Here is a 13,195-nt window from a genome sequence, read left to right on the forward strand (position 1 = left end):
TAATTTTTTTTTAAGGTTTGATGAATGAGGATGAGAAACATCACTTTCTGATGAATGAGGATGAGAAACATCACTTTCTAAATATTGACTCTTGTCTTCTTTATTGCTCAAATTCGGATCAATGCCGACGTAAAGTACATTCACCACTTTCTGAACAGACGCTACTTGTAAAAAAAAAATTTATATAGAGTACAAGGTGTGTGGGGTTTGAATCCCACTGTGTAATACTTTAAAAAAAATGTATATATAATGAATTAATTAGGGTCTGTCTAGATCTAACCGCGGCTTTTTTTTTTATTTGGTTTAAACGACGAGGCGGTCCTGAATGGATTTTAACTGTGTGTCTAACCGTGATTTTTAATTTGCTCCTAAAGCATTATGTTCGTTAGTTGCTAGAATAACATAATTAAAACATGCTTATGCTTGTTTATTGAGCTATGAATGACTATCGTCTCGTTTTGTTTGTGTTAAGAGTTGGGAAGTTGGCTATCTCATAATGCGTCTGTTACAGCCAGCACTGGCTCGTAAATGTGCCTTTGTTGGCATAGCATATTTCTGAATTTATTATCCGTTTAGTAACTACTAACTACCGATGAGCTTAATTTCTAAGGCATCATATGATCAATTAAGTGGGACTAACGGTCGTTTGACAAAAGAGCAATAATTCCCACCCGAAAATGAAATGATTTAAACAAGAAATTTAAGAAAAATAAATAAATCAAAGACTCATGGGCTGAATAAAACTTTCAACAAAAATTCAAAGCTAGCCCAGTACAGCTAATAAGCCCATTTAGCAATTTGTGGCCTTCGATAAGATCGAATCGTGCGCACTTAAAAATCCTCACCGCCAAAGTTGCAGCAAAATCAAAACTAAATTCTAGTTCTTCAGCATAGGGTTTGTTTGATCCTCTTTCTATTGCAAGACCGAAAGGAAACCAAATGGCGAGAAACAATCTTGGCCGTATATTTGCATCAATTGCCGATCTCTCAGCTCCACCGAAGCTATCCCCTCCGCTCGTCGGATCCTCCAACTCGGTGAGCCGACTCATTCGCTCATCATCATCGACTCGGCAAGAAAACTCGCCCGTCAAAGAACCAGGAGAGACCGTTAAATCAAATCAAGAGAGCGAGGAAATTGTTGATGATCGAGGAGATGGAAACGAAGAAGATACCGGTGACTTTGTGAATAAAGATACCGGAGAGGTCGGTGGGCCCAGGGGTCCCGAGCCCACCCGTTACGGTGATTGGGAGCGTAACGGTCGATGCTATGATTTTTAATTTATTGTGAGTTTTTTTTTTTTCATTTTTACTGTTATTGTTATTATAAAATTTGAGATTATTAACACAGTTTATTTTCTTTGTGACAAATTCCAATGTAGAATAAAAGCTTTGCTGCTGTTGAATTGAACACATGCAATTGAATTTGAAAGCCCTTTGTTGATTCCACAAAAATAACTTTTGTAGTAATTTGTATTTGATGTGCGTTTAAGAAACAAAAGCTCATTCGTTTTTATCCACTGGATCCATGATCCATCGATTGAACCGGAAATGCTTTAAGATTTGGATTGTTTACACAAGTGCAAGATAGACCGGTCGAAGCCATGTGTTTTTTTAGAGTGGATTAAAATTATTTTTAGTTAAAATATCAATGTATTAATTATATTAGGAATAAATCAATTTAGAACACTTATTTGAAATTTTTCTGAAGTTGTAAATAAGTTACAATTCATCTTAATTCATAAGTTACTTCGTCCCTACCATATAATTGGGCGCTTCATATTAATCTAATAAGAGTTCTTTAATTTAAATGAAAAAAAAATATGATTTCTTGATATTTAACATTCGAGAACCAAATGGTTAATGTAAAATTCACCTACTAAATGGCTAAAGAATAGAAAATCCACGAAAGGTGAAAGGTGAAAATATTAACTCGGCTCAAATCTGGCTTAGAAATAAATCGGGTCCGTCCGTCCATTTAAAAAAAGTGACATTATGTCCTTATTTATAAGTAAAGATAAATAAAAAGATTAAGTTTATAATTTAAGAAATAAATATATTTAATATAGATATTTTTATAATATAATATTTATCTCTCATTCAGTTCTTTTTATATTCAAATAAAAGTTACAAAAAAAAAATTTCTATTCAAATGTAAATGTATAAAAATCGAACATAAATTATAAAAGAAATATATAAATACAATTTAAAAAATATTTAAAATTAATAAAATTTCATATTTGAGATGTTTAATATATAAGTTTTTTGAAGTATAATAACACGTTCAGTTGGCAAAGTATTTTACATGAAAAGAAGAGATTTGAAATTAAAACCTCGTTGACACTTGACATGAGGAATAAGACGGTTCATTAGCCAATATTAAAATAAAAAATTGAGTGACCATAAGGGTTTCAATGGATTATAATCAGGGTTTTGCTAAATTACAGCCGCTGTATTTTGCTAAGTTACAGCCGTAACTTATATCCTATACAAAAATCATATCATGCGGATCTTGCTATCTTTTTTTTTTTTTTAATGAGAATTATTGCTCATTATATTTACAATTATACAAATATTGAGACTCATTTATATCAATTCTGATATGGTACCGCTCAGATTTTTTAAATTTACAATTATATTTACAATTATACAAAATTTCTTAATAAACGAGTGACAAAATTTCTTTGTGACAAAAACTACAAAATTTAATCAAAATTTCTTTGTGACAAAAACTACAAAATTTACAATTATATTTACAATCATATCATGCGGATCTTGCTATCTTTTTTTTTTTTTAATGAGAACTATTACTCATTATATTTACAATTATACAAAAAAAAAACTACAAAATTAAGAAATGTTTTAAACTGGGGTATCTGTGTAAGGTAACCAAAAGTTTTGGGCCATGTCATCATGTGGGTAAATTACTAAACTTACCGAATCAATTAAATTAAAAAATATAATAAATGGGAAAATACAAATAGCAGGGTTTTGTTTTCTCCTTCGTTCGACGATGTTTCTCTTTTTCAGTCACTCTCAACGTTAAAACCTCTTCGCGAACTTCTCTACGGTTCCCTTCGTCCGGGGAATGTAAGTTAGATCTCTCACGCTTCTACTTTTCATTCCACAACTTCGTGAATAAATTTTTTTAGGATTTTTGTTGGTTTTTTAAAAATTTTTTAATTCGAGTTCTTAGATTTGGATGTCCAAGATTCAATCTTAAATTAGTGGGGGGTCCTTTCGTTTAGTGTTCTCTAAATGGGTTGTAATTGGTATTGCTGTTAGACCTCTGCTTAGTTGATTGTAGCGCAATTTCTTGGGTTCTTCATGTTAGGTTGTTTAGTTTGCTTGTATGCTTCTAGGTTTAAATTATGAAGAAACTCTATTAAATTTTAGTTAAATGGTATGAAAAGAGAAATTTATCCGAAGCGAAGTCAGAAGCTGGATTTTAATTGTAGTGGGAATGGAGTGCAATGAATTTTAGTTCTGGGGAAGTAGAATTCATTTTGAATTCTAATATGTACTATCCTCTGTTACACTGCAGGATTTTTGTTAAAAGGAAAATTCTTATTCAACAAATTTTTGTTTTATAGGCTCAGAAGGTACTTATTCATCCTTTTTGTTATACAATTTCAGGGTGATTTGTTTGTAGTGTCATCAGTCATATTGACGGGTAGCCTGTTTCATTACACAACTCCTTGAGGGCATTGCAATGGAGTCACCAGAACGTAGTCGGAGTTATGCGAAACGAGAAATGGAGGATGGTATTGATGTTAAGAGTGAAAGGGCCAGGGATGATGAAGAGTGGGAGGGCAGTGATAAGAGGAAGCATAGGTCAAGCAAGTCTAGAAAGCCTAGCAATGGAGAAGAAGCTGAGGGATTAGATAGTAGTGGAAGAAGGAGGAGTTCTGGTGACAGAAACGAGAGTCGTAAGAGGCCTGGCGGCTCTAACAAAGCAGATAGTGATGAAGATGATTATGACACAAGAAAGGAGCAACGTTCTAAGCAGTTGAAGAGAAAACAAGAGGAGAGTTCCTTGGAAAAGTTGAGCAGTTGGTATCAGGATGGAGAAATAGATAACAGAAAAGATGGTGGAGATAAATCTGGGAGCAGAGGGCATAGTCGGGCTGATGAAAGTGAGAGAAGAAAAGTGAGTTCGAAGTTTTCGGAGCATGAGAGTTCCAGAAGTGGAAGTAAAATCAAGGAAGATAGATCCCATGACGGAGAGTTTGAGAAGACACTGGATAGAGATTCAAGGTACTCTGATAAAAGGGAAAGTGGCCGTGATAAGGGTAATGATTCTTCTGAGCAAGGCAGAAGCTCAAGGAGGAGATGGGATGATTCTGATACTCTCAGGAAAGCTGAAGAAACTAATTATGAAAGAGCTGATATGAGAAGTGGAAGGACTTCTGATTCTAAATATGAGAGTTCTAAAGAGAGAAGTGCTTCTGCAAGACATGAATCCAGTGAGAGTAAAAGCAGGGGTATTGATTCCAACAGTGAGAAGGGTATCAAGTCCAACAACAGGGAAGAGAGAAGGATTGATTCTGAGAAGAGCAAGAGCAAAGGCAGGTCAGAAGCTCTAGAAGAAGAAAATAGGGCTAGTCCTATTAGTCACGAGGACAGATCTGTGAGGGATAAAAATGAGAAGCACAGGCAGCAGAGAACTCCAACTGCTCGAGATATTCCTGAAGGCCGTGAAAGGTCGTCGATCAAAGATGAAGATGGAAATACATGGATGAAAGATAAAAGTGTTAGGGAAGTTGGGCGCTCAAATAGGTCCAGGACCCCAGAGAGAAGTGGTAGACGTCATCAAGATTCAGAACACTCTGAGGGGGATTATGAAAGAAGCATTGACCTTAAACGGAAGGAACATGAAAAAGATAGTCACAGGGACGATAGAACAAAGGCCAGAGATGATGGTTGGATTGACAGGAATAGGGATCGGGAAGGTTCGAAAGATAACTGGAAAAGAAAGCAACCCAATAACAATGACAAAGATTCAAAAGATGGGGACATTTTTTATGACCGTGGCAGAGAATGGGAGTTACCTAGGCATGGTCGAGAGAGGAATGACCATGATAGGCCTCATGGTCGGTCAGGTAACCGAAAAGATGGAAGTAGGGGTGAAGCTGTGAAGACATCATCAAATTTTGGAATTTCAAACGAGAACTATGATGTGATAGAGATCCAAACCAAGCCTTTGGATTATGGAAGAGCAGAGGCTGGGCCCAGCTTTTCCCGGAGACCTGAAGTTGGCCACCAATCCGATGTTCAGTTGGCTCCAAATGAACAAGAGTGGCCATATATGGAAGAAGATAGGGCAAAAAGAAGTGACATTTATGGATCTGGGCTCTCAGGTGAGGATTCAAGAGACAGATTTATGGATGATGGTACCTCTATGCGAGATCTAAATTCATGGAGAGATGAGATTGACTACAAGGGTGGTAAAGGAAGAGGCCAGAAAGGTAATCTGTCTGGTCGCCCTGCTGGTTCTGCTGGTGGTTCACAGCCTCCATATGGAAACCCGGATTCTGGTTCTTTTGGTAGAACTCCACCACAAGGAGGGAAAGGTAGTAGGGCAGGTAGAGGAGGAAGGGGCAGACTTACCGGGAGAGACAACCAACAGGTCGGGGTGCCATTGCCTATGATGGGGTCACCTTTTGGACCTCTTGGAATGCCACCACCCGGACCAATGCAGCCACTGAACCCTAATATGTCACCTGCTCCTGGTCCTCCAATTAGCCCTGGTGTCTTCATTCCACCTTTTTCTCCTCCTGTGGTCTGGCCTGGGCCTCGGGGAGTTGATATGAATATGCTAGGTGTCCCACCTGGTCTCTCTCCTGTTCCTCCTGGACCATCAGGTCCAAGATTTCCTCCTAATATGGGGACTCCAATGAACCCTGGTATGTACTTTAATCAATCAGGTCCCGGAAGAGGGGGCCCTCCCAGCATGTCTGGGCCTGGCTTTAATGCTAATGGACCAGTAGCGCGAGGGACAGCACCTGACAAACCCTCTGGTAGTTGGGCCCCTCCTAGATCTAGCGGAACCCCTGGTAAAGCTCCTTCCAGGGGAGAGCAGAATGATTACTCTCAGAATTTTGTTGACACTGGTATGCGACCCCAGAATTTCATCAGGGAGCTAGAGCTCACCAATGTTGTAGAGGATTACCCCAAGCTTAGGGAGCTTATACAGAAAAAGGATGAGATTGTATCCAAGTCTGCTACTGCTCCAGTGTATTTCAAATGTGACCTGCGTGAATTTGAGCTGTCCCCTGAATTCTTTGGAACCAAGTTCGATGTTATTCTTGTGGACCCTCCTTGGGAGGAATACGTTCATCGAGCTCCAGGTGTTGCTGACCAAATGGAGTACTGGACATTTGAAGAAATACTCAATCTAAAGATTGAGGTAATCTGTTTGCATATCACATTTCCTTGCTGATGTTTTTCAGTAAGAAATGAGTACTGTTTTGTGCTTGTCCTTGCATTGGCATTTGTGGCACCAATGATATAATTGTTTAACCATTAATTTTAAACTTATCATTTTTTTAGGCATTTCATATGATAACAACATAGTTCCCATAATTGGATATACCCTGTTACTTTGCCATATGTAGTAATGTCTGTAGTTGTGAATGCATCTTATACAATTGTGGCTTTTGGAGATACGATGCATTTTTTCTTGTCAAGTAAATGCCATATTTCTGTCTTTTGACCAAATATTTATCCATATTTTGAACCATTTTATTCTCAGGCAATTGCAGATACGCCTTCTTTTATCTTCCTTTGGGTGGGTGATGGTGTAGGTCTTGAGCAGGGTCGCCAGTGTTTGAAGAAGGTACATAATTAGAAAATGAGTGGGATGTTGCTTTCCCTTTAGCTGTAACAAAGTTATGTGCTGTGATGTGCAATCAAGCATTATATAATTTAACTGTATGTTCTTGGTAATGCAGTGGGGTTTTAGGAGGTGTGAGGATATTTGCTGGGTGAAGACAAACAAAAATAATGCAACTCCAGGGCTGCGGCATGGTCACACCTTGTTTCAGCACTCAAAGGTGGATAGAATATTTAGTTTCCATCATGGATACTCTTTTACATATTTGATATTTTCGTGACATAAGGAATTTATGATGCAGGAACACTGTTTGATGGGTATAAAAGGAACAGTCCGTCGAAGTACTGACGGTCATATAATCCATGCCAACATTGACACCGATGTAATTATTGCCGAGGAACCTCCTTATGGTTAGTAATATACTTGACATCTTAGACACTGATGTTAGGAGTACGCATCTATATAATTAGTGTTTATTTGCTAGTCTTTTGCATGTGAAGGATTTACATGAAAAGACCACATAGGAATCTATTATCGCGAGTGTGCCGTGAGAAAAAGTTAATATGACGAATAATTATAAAAATTCTTGCTTTAATTGGAAAAACATATGCTCAACATTGTGCTCTCCTATGATAGAAATCATGGCTATATACTGAATCTCTTACACGCTGTTCAATATGGGTTACTAGGCACTAACTGAAAATTCTTCTGCCAATGACATTGTAGGTTCAACTCGAAAGCCTGAAGATATGTATCGGATAATTGAGCATTTTGCCCTTGGGCGCAGAAGGCTTGAGCTCTTTGGTGAAGACCACAATATCCGATCTGGTTGGTTGACTGTTGGTAGTGGACTATCTTCATCAAATTTCAATAAGGAGGTATTCTATTACTTCAAAACATGATTGATTATAGTAGGGGAATACTTTCATGCACATTATTTTATCTTCTTTCTGAAACTGCCCCATAATTAGGCATAATTTGGACACCATTTGTAAAATGCCAGATTGGTAGTCAGTTTTTTCAAGACTAGGAAGAAAAGCATAGTTTTTGGCCTTCTTAGTATTTTGCAATGGATAACATTTGGTTGTTTGAGGGAATAGTATGGGAAATATAAGAAGCTTGATTCTTGACCTAAAATATGAAAAATCTGCGTCAAATGCATTTGCTTCTCTTTTCTTCAGAAGAATTTGCGCCTCTTTTTTTGGGTACTGGGAAAGGGCAAAGGTTGGTTTATCTTTCCCCTTGTCTGAGGGAATAGTATGGGAAATATAAGAAGCTTGATTCTTGACCTAAAATATGAAAAATCTGCGTCAAATGCATTTGCTTCTCTTTTCTTCAGAAGAATTTGCGCCTCTTTTTTTGGGTACTGGGAAAGGGCAAAGGTTGGTTTATCTTTCCCCTTGTCAACCTTAAATCATTTTAGCTTGGATATATTTTATAACATGGTGAGAACAATATGCAAACTCCAAGAAAATTTATAATTTTAACTCCGTGCTCTTTTTTGCCCTTTTTTTTCCCCTTCGTGGAAATTGAACTCCTTGCTTGTGATTGTTAATGAGTTTCCTTGACTGTTTTCTGAAATGGACTTTGACCAGAGGGATTTTGGGTGTTTTCAGGCATACATTAAAAGCTTTGCTGACAAGGATGGAAAAGTTTGGCAAGGAGGGGGAGGACGAAATCCACCTCCCGAGGCGCCCCATCTTGTTATGACAACCCCTGAAATAGAGCTGCTTCGCCCAAAGTCTCCTATGAAGAACCAGCAGCAATCAGCATCCATTTCAGTGACACCCATTAATTCCTCAGGTAGAAGGGCCACTGGAAATTCACCCCAGAATCCCAGTGCCTTTAGTTCAAATCAAGAAGCTTCTAGCTCTAACCCCTCCACTCCGGCGCCATGGGCATCTCCAATGGAGGGATTTAGAGGACGGGAAATGGGTAACATGCCTTCAGATGAAAAGTACTTTGATATGTATTCATTTAGTGGGCAGGCAAATGCCGACTACCCAGATTTTGAAACTCAACGACAAATGAATTTGTTGTAGCAAAATTTTGAGCATTAAACTGCTATGTTACTTTGTAACATGATTTTGTTCCGATTTGAAGTATAAAAGGAAAAGCCATAGCTTCCATTGTTATCTGTGAGGCCTAAAACCCTGAAAACCGCTCTTGAAAGGAGGCAGAAGTTACTTTGTAGTTTCTAGGGACTGAACTCTTTTCCCCAGAACCGTCGATTAAATAGAAAATTAAACATGATCTTCCCTTCCGTAAAAAGTATCACTCAACCCTCGAGATACAGCAACATCTTCTGTAATGATACACAATGACAAATCACTTTCTACATGAATTCAAGCCCACTCTGAAAATTTCTAAGAATATACTATGACTATCAACAGAAACCTTAGAAAGAAATGACAAAAATCAGGATTGGAATTTCATTTGGCTATCCTTCTTCTAGTGAGCTTTCACGTTTCACTTCTGAGCTTCTGAAGGAGGGACTGGTCGTCGGTAGCATTCCTTGGAAGCAGCACACTTGTGATGTATCATCTCTAATTCTTAGGCTTTGGGGGTGGTGGCACTGCTGAAGGAGTTTCTTTAGCTGTATCTGGTACAAATTGGTACAAGTTATGTTAGTGAGGGTAGAGCGAGAGAGAGAAAGAGATGCAGAAGAATGAACGAACCCTGAGGCTGAGTTTGAGGTTCAGAGAGGCTTTCTCCTTGAGGTGATTGCTCCTGCTGGTGGGCTGCAGATGCCTTTAGCTGCTCTTCTGTCATTTTTAAGTATTCTTCACTGGTGTATGCTTTGTTTGCTGATGCAGCACCATCTGCAAATTAGGATAAATCACATGAATTCACCAGAATTCTTTAAGGATTACTTTACTAACCCTATTGAATGCAAATCTTACAAACACAACAAGCAAGGATCGAGAACAATTTTCTAAGAGGACCGGAACAATTTTCTCAGGCACTACTAAATTGAAAGGAATATTTGTCTAACTAGAAATAACTGCATTAAAAAGATCAGAAGGAAAATGAAAAAAGAAATTAACTGCACAAAACCCTATTATACAATCATTAAAAAACCGTAATACTATAATCTCTTAAAATCATGTTGATTAAGCTCTTAACTTTGAGAAAATCTTTCACTGCAGTGAAATTCAGGAAAAATGTACTAAAAGTGGATCATCACAACCAGAGGTGTCTTATACTTTTGTTTGTAATCCTCTTAGCCGGTGAATTATGGAACTCATGGCCATTTCTAAGTGCAGAAATTGTACCAGAAACGTTGTGGCAAGTGGTTCAGTTGTCTTGAAAGCCAAATGAAGCCTATTGGGCAGTTGGGGGCCCCTTCGTCCAAGCAACATGGGAGTAAACAAAACTTTGGCGTCCATTTGTGTTCACACTCTTTAGTCTTACAAACAAAGTTGGAGACAATTTACGTGCTTTAGGACATAAAATTGCAAGAAGGAAAGCAAGTTAATTGGAAAACTATTTGCATGTTAGTAGGAGGTTTCTCATCACAAAGGTGCAATTCTGAAGAGGAAAAATAGTCAACAAAATTTCTGAGATAAAACTATGTAACAATCGACATACACACTGAATGAAGGATAAAATTCAAAGATACTAATACCCATTGGATGGTCACAAAACATAATTAAATAGATATGCTCAATCACTCACTGGGGTCAGCAACCGTCTGAGAATCCTCAGTGCTGGTAACTGATGGAGGAGTTGACATGGTGTCAGTTCTGTTTAAGTTGTTTGGGTTTTGTGTTGAAGTAGAAATGTCATCTAGACCAATCTCACGTTCAAGGGTGCTCTTGAATTCCCTAGAAACATCCTACATGGGTACAAACATGATAGTATTCATTATAGCATCCTTGTCAAACTTGACCTCAAGCTAAAAAAAGGGGAAAACTAATTAAACCAACCTGAAGTTCTCTAATGGTGGGTTGAAATGCTCGCAGAGTTTTCCCCAAATTCCGAGCAACCTTCATTTAGATAACTGAATTAAGATTAGAAAAATAGAATTATACATTATAACTCTAAACTCTGAAAGCAATCAAAGGATGATCCTAAAGGCACCAAAAGAGCAACAGCAGAGTCAACTGATCCATAATAATGACAATCTTATTACACTAAAATGAAAAATGAGAAGGCATATCGCAAACTAGAGGCTATTCTAGGGATGGCAAAATAACCCGGACCCGGCCCGGACCCGGACGAACCCGGATAATCCGGGCCGGGTTGAACCCGCACCGGAATATAAAAAAATCCGGGTCCGGAATAAATTTTAATAACCCGGATATATCCGGGTCCGGGTCCGGGTTTAGGTTAACCCGGACATCCGGAACCCGGACCCGGATATTTAATTTTAATATTATTTTTTTAATTAATTTTATTGATTAATCTAAATGTGTTATTGTTTAAAAATGTATTAATTTTTTATTTTTAGAATTTTAGAAATTAATATTGATTCATTGATCCGGGTTCAAAACCCGGAATCCGGAAACCCGGAATTTTCCGGGTTGAACCCGGACCCGGACCCGGGTGAAAAAATCCGGGTTAAAATCCGGGTCCGGGAAAAGAAAATAGTATCCGGGTCCGGATTCAGAAAGGCTAAACCCGGACCCGGACCCGGATTTTGCCATCCCTAGGCTATTCACACGTAAATTAACATATTTCAACGACAACACAACTGACAAAAATAGTTAAACCTCTAGATTTCTTGAGTAATACAGAGTAGATGACATCAAGATGAAACAACATGTACCACCATTTAGCTCTGGCAGTAGTCCTTATCACTACTGGATAGGTTGGTCATCAAATATTTGAGCTGTGTTATATTGTCTGACAACTCCCCTAGGAAAGATACTACATTTACTCACAAGCCAAGAAACTTCATATATTTCAAAGTAGAAATCCTCAAGAAAATTCTCAATCTGCCTGATGAACATTTAACCATGAAACGTATGGATTTCTTCTCCTAACTTTAAAGAGCACTTTAAATTCACACACCAATGTCAGACCATTGCTGATTGTCTATCGCAATTACATAGGGACCTTTTTCTCTCTAGAGAATATAAACTCCCCTCTTTTCACAAGCGTTTAACCAAATAGGTAGCAAAAGATCAATACTCTAATATTCATGCCTTAAAACTCATGGTAAACATAAAAATATCTAACAAACAGTCTGGTCAGCCCAAAAATTATCCACGTGCAGAGATAAGTAAGCTTTTGTATGTGTGTATTTATGTATATGTATATGTGTGTGTGTGCGCGCGCGCGCGCGCGCGCGTGTAAAACTCACCTCAGCAAGACCTTTGGGACCAAAAACCAACAAAGCCACCACCCCAATAACAAGAGCCTCAGGAGCTCCAACTCCAAACAAAGATGCATAAAACACACCCCTTTTACACCTTCTCTTCTTCTCTGCACACACCATTTACACCAAAAATTTAAAAAAGAAAAAAAGAAAAAAAAAAGAGCATAACTTTTCAACAACAAGGAAAGGAATCAATCCCAGATAAGAATCAGTACCTAATAAATTAACAGACTTTGGTGTGACTGAAATACCCAGATGCTTTAATCCACTCCATTGTGAGAAAAGACTCGAACCCAGTTGCGGAATCGTTGTGGAAAGATGAAAATTTGTTGTTTTGGGACAGGAAATTGGGGTAGCAGAAGAAGATAGTGAGTAGACTGATGGTCTTGAGCTAGTGTAAGAAGGCGATGATGAACACAATAACAATGCATGAGTTGATGAGGCCATGACCGTCACTGTCGTCATTTGTTTCAGAGAAAAATGTGATGCCGTTTTTTGTTACGGCCCAAAATTATCTTGATAAAAGCAAAGGTCATCTCTTGAGAAATTTTGTTGCCATTTTTGTCAGTTGTGCAGCCACCAGTCGTGGCTGTCGATTGTACTTGTGGTTTGATTTTGTTGCTGGACATATTTTCGGGGGGTTAATATGGGCCAAAATTTACTTTAAAACATTGGGCTTGCTGCAACTGAACTCTTGCTGTTGGGTCTTTATAAACTTTGGGCTTACCCACAAAAATGGGCTGAATGTGAGTTTAAAACGCACAAAAGAAGTAATTACACATTTTCTTTTTCTTTTTTTAATATTATTACATTTACATTTTCTACGTTCTAGGTACAAATTAAGAACGGAAAAAAATTTGTGTGAGGCCCAATGGTGCTCTGCCACATGGGTCCTATGCTAGAACTCACTAATATTTTTAATATTAAATTTAGTTGTTCCTACCGTGGGATCTGTTGTTCTATCGGGTGAGACAATCCCATACAAAACATTTTCATCAAGAATCTATTGGGAACTTTAAAGGTATACTAGTATTGCATGC

General features: G+C 38.0%; 2 protein-coding genes across 2 annotated transcripts; one reads left to right on the forward strand and one right to left on the reverse strand.

The window, feature by feature from the left end:
• Positions 1–2,934: 2,934 nt before the first annotated feature.
• Positions 2,935–8,967, forward strand: LOC102623892 (N6-adenosine-methyltransferase non-catalytic subunit MTB). Its single transcript, XM_006490376.3, has 7 exons — positions 2,935–3,087; positions 3,634–6,406; positions 6,752–6,835; positions 6,951–7,052; positions 7,134–7,242; positions 7,559–7,710; positions 8,449–8,967. Exons 2-7 carry the CDS (start codon positions 3,710–3,712, stop codon positions 8,872–8,874), a joined length of 3,570 nt encoding a protein of 1,189 aa, XP_006490439.1. The 5' UTR covers positions 2,935–3,087; positions 3,634–3,709; the 3' UTR covers positions 8,875–8,967.
• A 48-nt stretch (positions 8,968–9,015) lies between these two features.
• LOC102624181 (sec-independent protein translocase protein TATB, chloroplastic) lies at positions 9,016–12,751 on the reverse strand. Its single transcript, XM_006490377.4, has 6 exons — positions 12,371–12,751; positions 12,141–12,262; positions 10,762–10,821; positions 10,511–10,670; positions 9,511–9,654; positions 9,016–9,434 (listed from the first exon to the last, which is right to left on the reverse strand). Exons 1-6 carry the CDS (start codon positions 12,618–12,620, stop codon positions 9,379–9,381), a joined length of 792 nt encoding a protein of 263 aa, XP_006490440.1. The 5' UTR covers positions 12,621–12,751; the 3' UTR covers positions 9,016–9,378.
• Positions 12,752–13,195: the final 444 nt, after the last annotated feature.

This window comes from Citrus sinensis, chromosome 9 (assembly GCF_022201045.2).
Source record: "Citrus sinensis cultivar Valencia sweet orange chromosome 9, DVS_A1.0, whole genome shotgun sequence".
In the NCBI taxonomy this organism is placed as follows: Eukaryota; Viridiplantae; Streptophyta; class Magnoliopsida; order Sapindales; family Rutaceae; genus Citrus; species Citrus sinensis.